Below are 18,616 nucleotides of genomic sequence, written 5' to 3' on the forward strand. Positions count from 1 at the left end.
GCCCTGGAGCAGATGATTGGTCAGCCGGATGTCACACCCGTCGTGTCTGTCGCCGTTCTCGCACCGGGAAATGCATCTACCCCTGGCCCACCTCAGGACACGGCAGCGACCGCCAGCCCGACCAGCGACTCTGCCATCCTGCCGGACCAATCCACCTACTCCACCTTCCGCTGCCTGGAGTGTAAGGAGCAGTGCAAGAACAAGGCGGGCTTGGCCCTTCACTTCCAGCAGATCTCGGCGTCGGCAGCCAGTGGCAGCACGGTGGGTATCATGCTGGGTTAGAGATGGGGTAGCCAATGAATGAAGTGGTTACTTGGTGTGGGACGGGTGGTCAGATGTCCTCGTTGTCTCTTCCAGGTGTGTTCTTTGTGCCCCATGATGATGCCAAATCGATGCAGCTTTGAAGCCCACCAGCGCATGCACAAGCAGAGCCCCCCAAATGTCTGCCCCGAATGTGGGGGAAACTTCCGCATTGAAAACTTTCAGACGCACCTGAAGGAGACCTGTCTACATTTCTCACGTAGGATCGGCTACAGGTATTCTCTAGGGCCGGTGGCCTAGACTAAGGGCCCGGAGTGGTGCAACTGTGATCACTGAACCAGTCTGTCCTCTGCAGGTGCCAGAGCTGTGCCGTGGTGTTTGGAGGAGTCAACTCCATCAAGTCTCACATCCAGACGTCTCATTGTGAGGTCTTTCATAAGTGCCCCGTCTGCCCCATGGCCTTTAAGTCTGCCCCCGGCGCTCATGCCCACATCTACACCCAACATCCGGGATTCAGCAACCAGCAAGCCAAGTAAGTGGTGGCAGTCGGGAGTAGTCAGGTGTGGGGTGGGGAGAAGGATGTACCCGGGGTATGATGGTGGGACTGGGCACCTTGTGGACAGCATCGCCCGACTGACGGGTTACACACACGTCCTTCTGGAGAAGTCCTCACCACCCTTCTTAGGAATATGAGAAGGACGGGGGGGGGGGGTCACATATTATCATACACTCTCATTATGTCTCTTGTTTCACCAGGATGATCTATAAATGTGCGATGTGTGATACCGTTTTTACCCACAAACCTTTGCTCTGCTCCCATTTGGATCACGCCCATTTTGACCAGCAGTTGGGAAACCAGAGAGTGAGCGTCTTTAAATGCCCCGACTGCCCGTTGCTGTTTGCCCAGAAGCGCACCATGCTGGAGCATCTGAAGGTAGGCGCCAGCTATAGTCCTTGTGCATGTGGAACTCGCGTCTCCTGTGGGGGTGGAGCTGACCCCTCGCGTCTCCTGTGGGGGCGGAGGTGACCCCTCGCGTCTCCTGTGGGGGCGGAGCTGACCTCTCGCGTCTCCTGTGGGGGCGGAGCTGACCCCTCGCGTCTCCTGTGGGGGCGGAGGTGACCCCTCGCGTCTCCTGTGGGGGCGGAGGTGACCCCTCGCGTCTCCTGTGGGGGCGGAGGTGACCCCTCGCGTCTCCTGTGGGGGCGGAGCTGACCTCTCGCGTCTCCTGTGGGGGGCGGAGCTGACCCCTTGCGTCTCCTGTGGGGGCGGAGCTGACCCCTTGCGTCTCCTAATGTCTTACAGACGACACATAACAGCGTGGTGAAGGAGGACCCCCCTCAACCTCAGGAGCTTCTCACTCCTAAGCCGGAGCCCATGGAGGTCCCAGTCAGTAAACAGTCAGATCCAGAACCGGAGGCCGAGGTGGAGGATTCGTCATCTTCAGATCCGCCGAGCTCCCCCGAAATGAAGAAGAAGAGCAAAACTAAAGATGTTCAGAAGCCGGGGACCCCCCGACAGAGGAGCAACTGCTGCACCTGCGGGATCTGTCACTCCTGGTTCCCCGAGAGGGATGAGTATGTGCTGCACATGAAGAAGGAGCATGGAAAGGTCAGGAGGCCGAGGCCGGGGGTTAGATTGGGGGTTGGGTCTATTGTCGGGGGGATCGGGCTGATTATTCTCCATTTTCTAGTCCGTGAAGAAGTTTCCGTGTCGTCTCTGTGAGCGCTCCTTCTGCTCGGCCCCCAGTCTGCGGCGGCACGTCAGGGTCAATCATGAGGGCATTAAGCGAGTGTACCCCTGCAGGTAACTCTACCCCCGACACCCCCTAGTGTACATTCCCTGTTACCTCCGCATGTCCCTGACTATTCTCCTCCCCCCCAGGTACTGCACAGAGGGGAAGCGAACCTTCAGCAGCCGCCTCATTCTGGAGAAACACATCCAGGTGCGGCACGGCATCAAGGTGACCGACCAGCCGCAGAGTCAGGAGGTCCTGGTGCCGCGGAACAGCAGCAAATCCCAGGTAGGAGCAGCCTCCGGGGCCTTCACCAACACCATTGTTTGGCTTCATGTCTCTGTTAGCTCCTCTTGCTGCCCCTCCCACCTGACGGTTGCAGCCATTTACCCACAATGCTTTGCAGCTTCTGTAGTTGCACCATGTGACCCATGAATCTCTGATCTCTGTCCCGCAGGTCTCCTCAAAGAAAAGGAAACTTTCCTCTGACGAGTCTGGAAGCGACGAGCCCGTGAAGAGCAAGCCCACCCTGCAGAAACCCAAGCGCAGCTTCCAGTGCCGGGCCTGCGGCTACAAGACCGGCAGCCTGGCCGACTTCCGGCAGCACATCCCCCAGCACTGCACCAGCGAGAGCTCGCACCAGTGCCGAGAGTGCGGCATGTGCTTCACCTCGCAAGGATCCCTGAGCCGACACCGCTTCATGACGCACAAAATGAAGGACGTGGCTGAGGAGGAGCCGGAGCCCATCAAGGCCGAAGAGTCCTCCGATGGGCGGCTGACCTGCCAGGTCTGCAATAAAAGCTTTGACAGTCAACTTAACCTTAACACCCATTTCCGCACACACGGCATGGCCTTCATCAAACAGCGGCAGAGCACTGGAACGGACAACTAGGAGGACAGCGGAGGGGCCCTGGAACGGATGACTAGGAGGACAGTGGAGGGGCCCTGGAACGGATGACTAGGAGGACAGCGGAGGGGCCCTGGAACGGATGACTAGGAGGACAGCGGAGGGGCCCTGGAACGGACAACTAGGAGGACAGCGGAGGGGCCCTGGAACGGAAGACTAGGATGAGAGCGGAGGGGCCCTGGAACGGACGACTAGGATGAGAGCGGAGGGGCCCTGGAACGGATGACTAGGAGGACAGCGGAGGGGCCCTGGAACGGATGACTAGGAGGACAGCGGAGGGGCCCTGGAACGGATGACTAGGAGGACAGCGGAGGGGCCCTGGAACGGAAGACTAGGATGAGAGCGGAGGGGCCCTGGAACGGACGACTAGGATGAGAGCGGAGGGGCCCTGGAACGGACGACTAGGATGAGAGCGGAGGGGCCATGCAGGAGTCTGATCTATGGTTACAGAACCCACCAAGTGCCTTAATACCGTGACACAAAGCATCCCTGCCAAGCATGAGGTCCGAAGCACTGAGCCTGGCTCCGCGGGGGCGGGCTCTCCTTACAAATATGTAAATGACACTTATTAGAGAGCCCTCTATTTTTCTGCACACTTCTCCAGGGTCACTTCTCAAGATTTGGGACATTTTTTAAGCTTCTGTACTCGGGATTTTATTTATATGATGTCATTACGACTTCCGCCATGTTCTCTGTGAGAGCGGCAGGGAGTTATGTTACCCCTCCCCCAGCGGGGGGGCGCGTTGTATGGGGTCCTGAGGGGGTCAGTAATACAACTGGTAGGTAGGTAGGACTATGTAGGTGACCCCCTGTGAGGACTCAGGGTGGGGGTTCTGCGCGTCCCCCTGGTTTCGATTGTAAATTTGGTTTGCAGTTTTGATTTTACATGAATTTTTTATATGAAGATCAATCACATGTACAAAAAAATAAAGCCTGTCTACCCCGTGTGCCGAGTGAGCGTGTCTGGGGAGGGGGCAGGACCGGAGGGAGGGGGTGAGACCAACGGATGGGGGCGGGAACAGCGGGAGAGGGAAGGGGTGAGGCCGGCGGGAGGGGGCGAGACCGGCGGGAGAGGGAGGGGGTCAGTATGCTGGTCTGTGGTCATAGGTCAGCCATTACAGATGGAGCGGGATGTGGGGTAATGGCGATACCGAGTATAGGAGAGGTCGGCCATTACAGATGGAGCGGGATGTGGGGCAACGGCGATACAGAGTATAGGAGAGGTCGGCCATTACAGATGGAGCGGGATGTGGGGTAACGGCGATACCGAGTATAGGAGAGGTCGGCCATTACAGATGGAGCGGGATGTGGGGTAACGGCGATACTGAGTATAGGAGCGGGATGTAGGGTAACAGCTAGTGATACCGAGTATAGGAGAGGTCGGCCATTACAGATGAGCGGGATGTAGGGTAACAGCTAGTGATACCGAGTATAGGAGAGGTCGGCCATTACAGATGAGCGGGATGTAGGGTAACAGCTAGTGATACCGAGTATAGGAGAGGTCGGCCATTACAGATGGAGCGGGATGTGGGGTAACGGCGATTCCGAGTATAGGAGAGGTCAGCCATTACAGATGGAGCGGGATGTGGGGTAACGGCTATACCGAGTATAGGAGAGGTCGGCCATTACAGATGGAGCGGGATGTGGGGTAACGGCGATACCGAGTATAGGAGAGGTCGGCCATTACAGATGGAGCGGGATGTGGGGTAACGGCGATACAGAGTATAGGAGAGGTCAGCCATTACAGATGGAGCGGAATGTGGGGGTAACGGCGATACCGAGTATAGGAGAGGTCGGCCATTACAGATGGAGCGGGATGTGGGGTAACGGCGATACAGAGTATAGGAGAGGTCGGCCAATACAGATGGAGCGGGATGTCGGGTAACGGCGATACCGAGTATAGGAGAGGTCGGCCATTACAGATGGAGCGGGATGTGGGGTAACGGCTATACCGAGTATAGGAGAGGTCGGCCATTACAGATGGAGCGGGATGTGGGGTAACGGCGATACCGAGTATAGGAGAGGTCGGCCATTACAGATGGAGCGGGATTTGGGGTAACGGCGATACCGAGTATAGGAGAGGTCGGCCATTACAGATGGAGCGGGATGTGGGGTAACGGCGATACTGAGTATAGGAGCGGGATGTAGGGTAACAGCTAATGATACCGAGTATAGAAGAGGTCGGCCATTACAGATGGAGCGGGATGTGGGGTAACGGTGATACCGAGTATAGGAGAAGTCTCCCATTACAGATGGAGCGGGATGTGGGGTAACGGCTATACCGAGTATAGGAGAGGTCGGCCATTACAGATGGAGCGGGATGTGGGGTAACGGCGATACCGAGTATAGTAGAGGTCGGCCATTACAGATGGAGCGGGATGTGGGGTAACGGCTATACCGAGTATAGGAGAGGTCAGCCATTACAGATGGAGCGGGATGTGGGGTAACGGCTATACCGAGTATAGGAGAGGTCGGCCATTACAGATGGAGCGGGATGTGGGGTAACGGCGATACTGAGTATAGGAGAGGTCAGCCATTACAGATGGAGCGGAATGTGGGGGTAACGGCGATACCGAGTATAGGAGAGGTCGGCCATTACAGATGGAGCGGGATGTGGGGTAACGGCGATACAGAGTATAGGAGAGGTCGGCCAATACAGATGGAGCGGGATGTCGGGTAACGGCGATACCGAGTATAGGAGAGGTCGGCCATTACAGATGGAGCGGGATGTGGGGTAACGGCTATACCGAGTATAGGAGAGGTCGGCCATTACAGATGGAGCGGGATGTGGGGTAACGGCGATACCGAGTATAGGAGAGGTCGGCCATTACAGATGGAGCGGGATTTGGGGTAACGGCGATACCGAGTATAGGAGAGGTCGGCCATTACAGATGGAGCGGGATGTGGGGTAACGGCGATACTGAGTATAGGAGCGGGATGTAGGGTAACAGCTAATGATACCGAGTATAGGAGAGGTCGGCCATTACAGATGGAGCGGGATGTGGGGTAACGGTGATACCGAGTATAGGAGAAGTCTCCCATTACAGATGGAGCGGGATGTGGGGTAACGGCTATACCGAGTATAGGAGAGGTCGGCCATTACAGATGGAGCGGGATGTGGGGTAACGGCGATACCGAGTATAGTAGAGGTCGGCCATTACAGATGGAGCGGGATGTGGGGTAACGGCTATACCGAGTATAGGAGAGGTCAGCCATTACAGATGGAGCGGGATGTGGGGTAACGGCTATACCGAGTATAGGAGAGGTCGGCCATTACAGATGGAGCGGGATGTGGGGTAACGGCGATACTGAGTATAGGAGCGGGATGTAGGGTAACAGCTAGTGATACCGAGTATAGGAGAGGTCGGCCATTACAGATGAGCGGGATGTGGGGTAACGGTGATACCGAGTATAGGAGAAGTCTCCCATTACAGATGGAGCGGGATGTGGGGTAACGGTGATACCGAGTATAGGAGAAGTCTCCCATTACAGATGGAGCGGGATGTGGGGTAACGGCGATTCCGAGTATAGGAGAGGTCAGCCATTACAGATGGAGCGGGATGTGGGGTAACGGCTATACCGAGTATAGGAGAGGTCGGCCATTACAGATGGAGCGGGATGTGGGGTAACGGCGATACTGAGTATAGGAGCGGGATGTAGGGTAACAGCTAGTGATACCGAGTATAGGAGAGGTCGGCCATTACAGATGAGCGGGATGTAGGGTAACAGCTAGTGATACCGAGTATAGGAGAGGTCGGCCATTACAGATGGAGCGGGATGTGGGGTAACGGTGATACCGAGTATAGGAGAAGTCTCCCATTACAGATGGAGCGGGATGTGGGGTAACAGCCAGTGATACCAAGTATAGGAGAGGTCGGACATTACAGATGGAGCGGGATGTGGGGTAACGGCGATACAGAGTATAGGAGAGGTCGGCCATTACAGATGGAGCGGGATGTGGGGTAACAACTACTGATACCGAGTATAGGAGAGGTCGGCCATTACAGATGGAGCGGGATGTGGGGTAACGGCGATACCGAGTATAGGAGAGGTCGGCCATTACAAATGGAGCGGGATGTGGGGTAACGGCGATACCGAGTATAGGAGAGGTCGGCCATTACAGATGGAGCGGGATGTGGGGTAACGGCGATACAGAGTACAGGAGAGGTCAGCCAATACAGATGGAGCGGGATGTCGGGTAACGGCGATACCGAGTATAGGAGAGGTCGGCCATTACAGATGTAGCGGGATGTGGGGTAACGGCGATACCGAGTATAGGAGAGGTCGGCCATTACAGATGGAGCGGGATGTGGGGTAACGGCGATACAGAGTATAGGAGAGGTCGGCCATTACAGATGGAGCGGGATGTGGGGTAACAACTACTGATACCGAGTATAGGAGAGGTCGGCCATTACAGATGGAGCGGGATGTGGGGTAACAACTACTGATACCGAGTATAGGAGAGGTCGGCCATTACAGATGAGCGGGATGTGGGGTAACGGCAATACCGAGTATAGGAGAGGTCAGCCATTACAGATGGAGCAGGATGTGGGGTAACGGCGATACCGAATATAGGAGAGGTCGGCCATTACAGATGGAGCGGGATGTGGGGTAACAACTACTGATACCGAGTGTAGGAGAGGTCGGCCATTACAGATGGAGCGGGATGTGGGGTAACGGCGATACAGAGTATAGGAGAAGTCGGCCATTACAGATGGAGCGGGATGTGGGGTAACGGCGATACCGAGTATAGGAGAGGTCGGCCATTACAGATGGAGCGGGATTTGGGGTAACGGCGATACCGAGTATAGGAGAGGTCGGCCATTACAGATGGAGCGGGATGTGGGGTAACGGCGATACTGAGTATAGGAGCGGGATGTTGGGTAACAGCTAGTGATACCGAGTATAGGAGAGGTCGGCCATAACAGATGAGCAGGATGTGGGGTAACGGCTAGTGATACAGAGTATAGGAGAGGTCGGCCATTACAGATGGAGCGGGATGTGGGGTAACGGTGATACCGAGTATAGGAGAAGTCTCCCATTACAGATGGAGCGGGATGTGGGGTAACGGCGATTCCGAGTATAGGAGAGGTCAGCCATTACAGATGGAGCGGGATGTGGGGTAACGGCTATACAGAGTATAGGAGAGGTCGGCCATTACAGATGGAGCGGGATTTGGGGTAACGGCGATACCGAGTATAGGAGAGGTCGGCCATTACAGAAGGAGCGGGATGTGGGGTAACGGCGATACTGAGTATAGGAGCGGGATGTAGGGTAACAGCTAATGATACCGAGTATAGGAGAGGTCGGCCATTACAGATGAGCGGGATGTGGGGTAACGGCTAGTGATACAGAGTATAGGAGAGGTCGGCCATTACAGATGGAGCGGGATGTGGGGTAACGGTGATACCGAGTATAGGAGAAGTCTCCCATTACAGATGGAGCGGGATGTGGGGTAACGGCTATACCGAGTATAGGAGAGGTCGGCCATTACAGATGGAGCGGGATGTGGGGTAACGGCGATACCGAGTATAGTAGAGGTCGGCCATTACAGATGGAGCGGGATGTGGGGTAACGGCTATACCGAGTATAGGAGGTCGGTCATTACAGATGCAGCGGGATGTGGGGTAACAGCTAGTGATACCGAGTACAGGAGAGGTCGGCCATTACAGATGGAGCGGGATGTGGGGTAACAGGGATACCGAGTATAGGAGAGGTCGGCCATTACAGATGGAGCGGGATGTGGGGTAACGGCTATACCGAGTATAGGAGAGGTCGGCCATTACAGATGGAGCGGGATGTGGGGTAACAACTGCTGATACCGAGTATAGGAGAGGTCGGCCATTACAGAGTTAGCGGGATGTGAGGTAACGGCTATACCGAGTATAGGAGAGGTCGGCCATTACAGAGTTAGCGGGATGTGAGGTAACGGCTATACCGAGTATAGGAGAGGTCGGCCATTACAGAGTTAGCGGGATGTGAGGTAACGGCTATACCGAGTATAGGACAGGTCGGCCATTACAGATGGAGCGGGATGTGAGGTAACGGCTATACCGAGTATAGGAGAGGTCGGCCATTACAGATGGAGCGGGATGTGGGGTAACGACAATACAGAGTATAGGAGAGGTCGGCCATTACAGATGGAGCGGGATGTGGGGTAATGGCGATACCGAGTATAGGAGAGGTCGGCCATTACAGATGGAGCGGGATGTGGGGTAACGGCGATACCGAGTATAGGAGAGGTCGGCCATTTCAGATGTAGCGGGATGTGGGGTAACGGCGATACCGAGTATAGGAGAGGTCGGCCATTACAGATGTAGCGGGATGTGGGGTAACGGCGATACCGAGTACAGGAGAGGTCGTCCATTACAGATGGAGTGGGATGTGGGGTAACGGCGATACCGAGTACAGGAGAGGTCGTCCATTACAGATGGAGCGGGATGTGGGGTAACAGGGATACCGAGTATAGGAGAGGTCGGCCATTACAGATGGAGCGGGATGTGGGGTAACAACTGCTGATACCGAGTATAGGAGAGGTCGGCCATTACAGATGGAGCGGGATGTGGGGTAAAAACTGCTGATACCGAGTATAAGAGAGGTCGGCCATTACAGAGTTAGCGGCATGTGGGGTAACGGCTATACCGAGTATAGGAGAGGTCGGCCATTACAGATGGAGCGGGATGTGGGGTAACGGCTATACCGAGTATAGGAGAGGTCGGCCATTACAGATGGAGCGGGATGTGGGGTAACGGCTATACCGAGTATAGGAGAGGTCGGCCATTACATATGGAGCGGGATGTGGGGTAACAGTGATACCGAGTATAGGAGAGGTTGGCCATTACAGATGGAGCGGGATGTGGGATAACAGTGATACCGAGTATAGGAGAGGTCGGCCATTACAGATGGAGCGGGATGTGAGCTAACGGCTATACCGAGTATAGGAGAGGTCGGCCATTACAGATGGAGCGGGATGTGGGGTAACGGCTATACAGAGTATAGGAGAGGTCGGCCATTACAGAGTTAGCGGCATGTGGGGTAACGGCTATACCGAGTATAGGAGAGGTCGGCCATTACAGATGGAGCGGGATGTGGGGTAACAGGGATACCGAGTATAGGAGAGGTCGGCCATTACAGATGGAGCGGGATGTGGGGTAACAACTGCTGATACCGAGTATAGGAGAGGTCGGCCATTACAGATGGAGCGGGATGTAGGGTAACAGCTAGTGATACAGAGTATAGGAGAGGTCGGCCATTACAGAGTTAGCGGGATGTGAGGTAACGGCTATACCGAGTATAGGAGAGGTCGGCCATTACAGAGTTAGCGGGATGTGAGGTAACGGCTATACCGAGTATAGGAGAGGTCGGCCATTACAGATGGAGCGGAATGTGGGGTAACGACAATACAGAGTATAGGAGAGGTCGGCCATTACAGATGGAGCGGGATGTGGGGTAATGGCGATACCGAGTATAGGAGAGGTCGGCCATTACAGATGGAGCGGGATGTGGGGTAACAACTACTGATACCGAGTATAGGAGAGGTCGGCCATTACAGATGGAGCGGAATGTGGGGTAACGGCGATACAGAGTACAGGAGAGGTCAGCCAATACAGATGGAGCGGGATGTCGGGTAACGGCGATACCGAGTATAGGAGAGGTCGGCCATTACAGATGTAGCGGGATGTGGGGTAACGGCGATACCGAGTATAGGAGAGGTCGGCCATTACAGATGGAGCGGGATGTGGGGTAACGGCGATACAGAGTATAGGAGAGGTCGGCCATTACAGATGGAGCGGGATGTGGGGTAACAACTACTGATACCGAGTATAGGAGAGGTCGGCCATTACAGATGGAGCGGGATGTGGGGTAACAACTACTGATACCGAGTATAGGAGAGGTCGGCCATTACAGATGAGCGGGATGTGGGGTAACGGCAATACCGAGTATAGGAGAGGTCAGCCATTACAGATGGAGCAGGATGTGGGGTAACGGCGATACCGAATATAGGAGAGGTCGGCCATTACAGATGGAGCGGGATGTGGGGTAACGGCGATACAGAGTATAGGAGAAGTCGGCCATTACAGATGGAGCGGGATGTGGGGTAACGGCGATGCCGAGTATAGGAGAGGTCGGCCATTACAGATGGAGCGGAATTTGGGGTAACGGCGATACCGAGTATAGGAGAGGTCGGCCATTACAGATGGAGCGGGATGTGGGGTAACGGCGATACTGAGTATAGGAGCGGGATGTTGGGTAACAGCTAGTGATACCGAGTATAGGAAAGGTCAGCCATTACAGATGAGCAGGATGTGGGGTAACGGCTAGTGATACAGAGTATAGGAGAGGTCGGCCATTACAGATGGAGCGGGATGTGGGGTAACGGTGATACCGAGTATAGGAGAAGTCTCCCATTACAGATGGAGCGGGATGTGGGGTAACGGCTATACCGAGTATAGGAGAGGTCGGCCATTACAGATGGAGCGGGATGTGGGGTAACGGCGATACCGAGTATAGTAGAGGTCGGCCATTACAGATGGAGCGGGATGTGGGGTAACGGCTATACCGAGTATAGGAGGTCGGTCATTACAGATGGAGCGGGATGTGGGGTAACAGCTAGTGATACCGAGTATAGGAGAGGTCGGCCATTACAGATGGAGCGGGATTTGGGGTAATAGCTAGTGATACCGAGTGTAGGAGAGGTCGGCCATTACAGATGGAGCGGGATGTGGGGTAACGGCGATACCGAGTATAGGAGAGGTCGGCCATTACAGATGGAGCGGGATGTGGGGTAACGGCGATACCGAGTATAGGAGAGGTCGGCCATTTCAGATGTAGCGGGATGTGGGGTAGCGGCGATACTGAGTATAGAAGAGGTCGGCCATTACAGATGGAGCGGGATGTGGGGTAACAGGGATACCGAGTATAGGAGAGATCGGCCATTACAGATGCAGCGGGATGTGGGGTAACAGCTAGTGATACCGAGTACAGGAGAGGTCGGCCATTACAGATGGAGCGGGATGTGGGGTAACAGGGATACCGAGTATAGGAGAGGTCGGCCATTACAGATGGAGCGGGATGTGGGGTAACGGCTATACCGAGTATAGGAGAGGTCGGCCATTACAGATGGAGCGGGATGTGGGGTAACAACTGCTGATACCGAGTATAGGAGAGGTCGGCCATTACAGAGTTAGCGGGATGTGAGGTAACGGCTATACCGAGTATAGGAGAGGTCGGCCATTACAGAGTTAGCGGTATGTGAGGTAACGGCTATACCGAGTATAGGAGAGGTCGGCCATTACAGAGTTAGCGGGATGTGAGGTAACGGCTATACCGAGTATAGGACAGGTCGGCCATTACAGATGGAGCGGGATGTGAGGTAACGGCTATACCGAGTATAGGAGAGGTCGGCCATTACAGATGGAGCGGGATGTGGGGTAACGACAATACAGAGTATAGGAGAGGTCGGCCATTACAGATGGAGCGGGATGTGGGGTAATGGCGATACCGAGTATAGGAGAGGTCGGCCATTACAGATGGAGCGGGATGTGGGGTAACGGCGATACCGAGTATAGGAGAGGTCGGCCATTACAGATGGAGCGGGATGTGGGGTAACGGCGATACCGAGTATAGGAGAGGTCGGCCATTTCAGATGTAGCGGGATGTGGGGTAACGGCGATACCGAGTATAGGAGAGGTCGGCCATTACAGATGTAGCGGGATGTGGGGTAACGGCGATACCGAGTACAGGAGAGGTCGTCCATTACAGATGGAGCGGGATGTGGGGTAACGGCGATACCGAGTACAGGAGAGGTCGTCCATTACAGATGGAGCGGGATGTGGGGTAACAGGGATACCGAGTATAGGAGAGGTCGGCCATTACAGATGGAGCGGGATGTGGGGTAAAAACTGCTGATACCGAGTATAAGAGAGGTCGGCCATTACAGAGTTAGCGGCATGTGGGGTAACGGCTATACCGAGTATAGGAGAGGTCGGCCATTACAGATGGAGCGGGATGTGGGGTAACGGCTATACCGAGTATAGGAGAGGTCGGCCATTACAGATGGAGCGGGATGTGGGGTAACGGCTATACCGAGTATAGGAGAGGTCGGCCATTACAGATGGAGCGGGATGTGGGGTAACGGCTATACCGAGTATAGGAGAGGTCGGCCATTACAGATGCAGCGGGATGTGGGATAACAGTGATACCGAGTATAGGAGAGGTCGGCCATTACAGATGGAGCGGGATGTGAGGTAACGGCTATACCGAGTATAGGAGAGGTCGGCCATTACAGATGGAGCGGGATGTGGGGTAACGGCTATACAGAGTATAGGAGAGGTCGGCCATTACAGATGGAGTGGGATGTGGGGTAACAACTACTGATACCGAGTATAGGAGAGGTCGGCCATTACAGATGGAGCGGGATGTAGGGTAACAGCTAGTGATACCGAGTATAGGAGAGGTCGGTCATTACAGATGGAGCGGGATGTGGGGTAACAACTACTGATACCGAGTATAGGAGAGGTCGGCCATTACAGAGTTAGCGGCATGTGGGGTAACGGCTATACCGAGTATAGGAGAGGTCGGCCATTACAGATGGAGCGGGATGTGGGGTAACAGGGATACCGAGTATAGGAGAGGTCGGCCATTACAGATGGAGCGGGATGTGGGGTAACAACTGCTGATACCGAGTATAGGAGAGGTCGGCCATTACAGATGGAGCGGGATGTAGGGTAACAGCTAGTGATACAGAGTATAGGAGAGGTCGGCCATTACAGAGTTAGCGGGATGTGAGGTAACGGCTATACCGAGTATAGGAGAGGTCGGCCATTACAGAGTTAGCGGGATGTGAGGTAACGGCTATACCGAGTATAGGAGAGGTCGGCCATTACAGATGGAGCGGAATGTGGGGTAACGACAATACAGAGTATAGGAGAGGTCGGCCATTACAGATGGAGCGGGATGTGGGGTAATGGCGATACCGAGTATAGGAGAGGTCGGCCATTACAGATGGAGCGGGATGTGGGGGTAACGGCGATACCGAGTATAGGAGAGGTCGGCCATTTCAGATGTAGCGGGATGTGGGGTAACGGCGATACCGAGTATAGGAGAGGTCGGCCATTACAGATGGAGCGGGATGTGGGGTAACGGCGATACCGAGTACAGGAGAGGTCGTCCATTACAGATGGAGCGGGATGTGGGGTAACGGCGATACCGAGTATAGGAGAGGTCGGCCATTACAGATGGAGCGGGATGTGGGGTAACGGCGATACAGAGTACAGGAGAGGTCAGCCAATACAGATGGAGCGGGATGTCGGGTAACGGCGATACCGAGTATAGGAGAGGTCGGCCATTACAGATGTAGCGGGATGTGGGGTAACGGCGATACCGAGTATAAAAGAGGTCGGCCATTACAGATGGAGCGGGATGTGGGGTAACGGCGATACAGAGTATAGGAGAGGTCGGCCATTACAGATGGAGCGGGATGTGGGGTAACAACTACTGATACCGAGTATAGGAGAGGTCGGCCATTACAGATGGAGCGGGATGTGGGGTAACAACTACTGATACCGAGTATAGGAGAGGTCGGCCATTACAGATGAGCGGGATGTGGGGTAACGGCAATACCGAGTATAGGAGAGGTCAGCCATTACAGATGGAGCAGGATGTGGGGTAACGGCGATACCGAATATAGGAGAGGTCGGCCATTACAGATGGAGCGGGATGTGGGGTAACAACTACTGATACCGAGTGTAGGAGAGGTCGGCCATTACAGATGGAGCGGGATGTGGGGTAACGGCGATACAGAGTATAGGAGAAGTCGGCCATTACAGATGGAGCGGGATGTGGGGTAACGGTGATACCGAGTATAGGAGAGGTCGGCCATTACAGATGGAGCGGGATTTGGGGTAACGGCGATACCGAGTATAGGAGAGGTCGGCCATTACAGATGGAGCGGGATGTGGGGTAACGGCGATACTGAGTATAGGAGCGGGATGTTGGGTAACAGCTAGTGATACCGAGTATAGGAGAGGTCGGCCATTACAGATGGAGCGGGATGTGGGGTAACGGCTATACCGAGTATAGGAGGTCGGTCATTACAGATGGAGCGGGATGTGGGGTAACAGCTAGTGATACCGAGTATAGGAGAGGTCGGCCATTACAGATGGAGCGGGATTTGGGGTAATAGCTAGTGATACCGAGTGTAGGAGAGGTCGGCCATTACAGATGGAGCGGGATGTGGGGTAACGGCGATACCGAGTATAGGAGAGGTCGGCCATTACAGATGGAGCGGGATGTGGGGTAACGGCGATACCGAGTATAGGAGAGGTCGGCCATTTCAGATGTAGCGGGATGTGGGGTAGCGGCGATACCGAGTATAGAAGAGGTCGGCCATTACAGATGGAGCGGGATGTGGGGTAACAGGGATACCGAGTATAGGAGAGATCGGCCATTACAGATGCAGCGGGATGTGGGGTAACAGCTAGTGATACCGAGTACAGGAGAGGTCGGCCATTACAGATGGAGCGGGATGTGGGGTAACAGGGATACCGAGTATAGGAGAGGTCGGCCATTACAGATGGAGCGGGATGTGGGGTAACGGCTATACCGAGTATAGGAGAGGTCGGCCATTACAGATGGAGCGGGATGTGGGGTAACAACTGCTGATACCGAGTATAGGAGAGGTCGGCCATTACAGAGTTAGCGGGATGTGAGGTAACGGCTATACCGAGTATAGGAGAGGTCGGCCATTACAGAGTTAGCGGGATGTGAGGTAACGGCTATACCGAGTATAGGAGAGGTCGGCCATTACAGAGTTAGCGGGATGTGAGGTAACGGCTATACCGAGTATAGGAGAGGTCGGCCATTACAGATGGAGCGGGATGTGGGGTAACGGCTATACCGAGTATAGGAGAGGTCGGCCATTACAGATGGAGCGGGATGTGGGGTAACGGCTATACCGAGTATAGGAGAGGTCGGCCATTACAGATGGAGCGGGATGTGGGGTAACGGCTATACCGAGTATAGGAGAGGTCGGCCATTACAGATGGAGCGGGATGTGAGGTAACGGCTATACCGAGTATAGGAGAGGTCGGCCATTACAGATGGAGCGGGATGTGAGGTAACGGCTATACCGAGTATAGGAGAGGTCGGCCATTACAGAGTTAGCGGGATGTGAGGTAACGGCTATACCGAGTATAGGAGAGGTCGGCCATTACAGAGTTAGCGGGATGTGAGGTAACGGCTATACCGAGTATAGGACAGATCGGCCATTACAGATGGAGCGGGATGTGAGGTAACGGCTATACCGAGTATAGGAGAGGTCGGCCATTACAGATGGAGCGGGATGTGGGGTAACGACAATACAGAGTATAGGAGAGGTCGGCCATTACAGATGGAGCGGGATGTGGGGTAATGGCGATACCGAGTATAGGAGAGGTCGGCCATTACAGATGGAGCGGGATGTGGGGTAACGGCGATACCGAGTATAGGAGAGGTTGGCCATTACAGATGGAGCGGGATGTGGGGTAACGGCGATACCGAGTATAGGAGAGGTCGGCCATTTCAGATGTAGCGGGATGTGGGGTAACGGCGATACCGAGTATAGGAGAGGTCGGCCATTACAGATGTAGCGGGATGTGGGGTAACGGCGATACCGAGTACAGGAGAGGTCGTCCATTACAGATGGAGCGGGATGTGGGGTAACGGCGATACCGAGTACAGGAGAGGTCGTCCATTACAGATGGAGCGGGATGTGGGGTAACAGGGATACCGAGTATAGGAGAGGTCGGCCATTACAGATGGAGCGGGATGTGGGGTAACAACTGCTGATACCGAGTATAGGAGAGGTCGGCCATTACAGATGGAGCGGGATGTGGGGTAAAAACTGCTGATACCGAGTATAAGAGAGGTCGGCCATTACAGAGTTAGCGGCATGTGGGGTAACGGCTATACCGAGTATAGGAGAGGTCGGCCATTACAGATGGAGCGGGATGTGGGGTAACGGCTATAACGAGTATAGGAGAGGTCGGCCATTACAGATGGAGCGGGATGTGGGGTAACGGCTATACCGAGTATAGGAGAGGTCGGCCATTACAGATGGAGCGGGATTTGGGGTAATAGCTAGTGATACCGAGTGTAGGAGAGGTCGGCCATTACAGATGGAGCGGGATTTGGGGTAATAGCTAGTGATACCGAGTGTAGGAGAGGTCGGCCATTACAGATGGAGCGGGATGTGGGGTAACGGCGATACCGAGTATAGGAGAGGTCGGCCATTACAGATGGAGCGGGATGTGGGGTAACGGCGATACCGAGTATAGGAGAGGTCGGCCATTACAGATGGAGCGGGATGTGGGGTAACGGCGATACCGAGTATAGAAGAGGTCGGCCATTACAGATGGAGCGGGATGTGGGGTAACAGGGATACCGAGTATAGGAGAGATCGGCCAATACAGATGCAGCGGGATGTGGGGTAACAGCTAGTGATACCGAGTACAGGAGAGGTCGGCCATTACAGATGGAGTGGGATGTGGGGTAACAGGGATACCGAGTATAGGAGAGGTCGGCCATTACAGATGGAGCGGGATGTGGGGTAACGGCTATACCGAGTATAGGAGAGGTCGGCCATTACAGATGGAGCGGGATGTGGGGTAACAACTGCTGATACCGAGTATAGGAGAGGTCGGCCATTACAGAGTTAGCGGGATGTGAGGTAACGGCTATACCGAGTATAGGAGAGGTCGGCCATTACAGAGTTAGCGGGATGTGAGGTAACGGCTATACCGAGTATTGGAGAGGTCGGCCATTACAGAGTTAGCGGGATGTGAGGTAACGGCTATACCGAGTATAGGACAGGTCGGCCATTAGAGATGAAGCGGGATGTGAGGTAACGGCTATACCGAGTATAGGAGAGGTCGGCCATTACAGATGGAGCGGGATGTGGGGTAACGACAATACAGAGTATAGGAGAGGTCGGCCATTACAGATGGAGCGGGATGTGGGGTAATGGCGATACCGAGTATAGGAGAGGTCGGCCATTACAGATGGAGCGGGATGTGGGGTAACGGCGATACCGAGTATAGGAGAGGTTGGCCATTACAGATGGAGCGGGATGTGGGGGTAACGGCGATACCGAGTATAGGAGAGGTCGGCCATTTCAGATGTAGCGGGATGTGGGGTAACGGCGATACCGAGTATAGGAGAGGTCGGCCATTACAGATGTAGCGGGATGTGGGGTAACGGCGATACCGAGTACAGGAGAGGTCGTCCATTACAGATGGAGCGGGATGTGGGGTAACGGCGATACCGAGTACAGGAGAGGTCGTCCATTACAGATGGAGCGGGATGTGGGGTAACAGGGATACCGAGTATAGGAGAGGTCGGCCATTACAGATGGAGCGGGATGTGGGGTAACAACTGCTGATACCGAGTATAGGAGAGGTCGGCCATTACAGATGGAGCGGGATGTGGGGTAAAAACTGCTGATACCGAGTATAAGAGAGGTCGGCCATTACAGAGTTAGCGGCATGTGGGGGTAACGGCTATACCGAGTATAGGAGAGGTCGGCCATTACAGATGGAGCGGGATGTGGGGTAATGGCTATACCGAGTATAGGAGAGGTCGGCCATTACAGATGGAGCGGGATGTGGGGTAACGGCTATACCGAGTATAGGAGAGGTCGGCCATTACAGATGGAGCGGGATTTGGGGTAATAGCTAGT

The 18,616-nt window shown here is 54.8% G+C and overlaps 1 protein-coding gene across 1 annotated transcript; it reads left to right on the forward strand.

Moving 5' to 3' along the window:
- The first annotated feature begins 6 nt into the window (after positions 1–6).
- On the forward strand, positions 7–3,846 carry ZNF687 (zinc finger protein 687). Its single transcript, XM_075261461.1, has 8 exons — positions 7–261; positions 358–536; positions 617–793; positions 1,018–1,195; positions 1,565–1,870; positions 1,953–2,065; positions 2,144–2,282; positions 2,452–3,846. Exons 1-8 carry the CDS (start codon positions 13–15, stop codon positions 2,884–2,886), a joined length of 1,776 nt encoding a protein of 591 aa, XP_075117562.1. The 5' UTR covers positions 7–12; the 3' UTR covers positions 2,887–3,846.
- The last annotated feature ends 14,770 nt before the right edge of the window (positions 3,847–18,616 follow it).

Source organism: Leptodactylus fuscus, unplaced genomic scaffold (genome assembly GCF_031893055.1).
Source record: "Leptodactylus fuscus isolate aLepFus1 unplaced genomic scaffold, aLepFus1.hap2 HAP2_SCAFFOLD_136, whole genome shotgun sequence".
In the NCBI taxonomy this organism is placed as follows: domain Eukaryota; kingdom Metazoa; phylum Chordata; class Amphibia; order Anura; family Leptodactylidae; genus Leptodactylus; species Leptodactylus fuscus.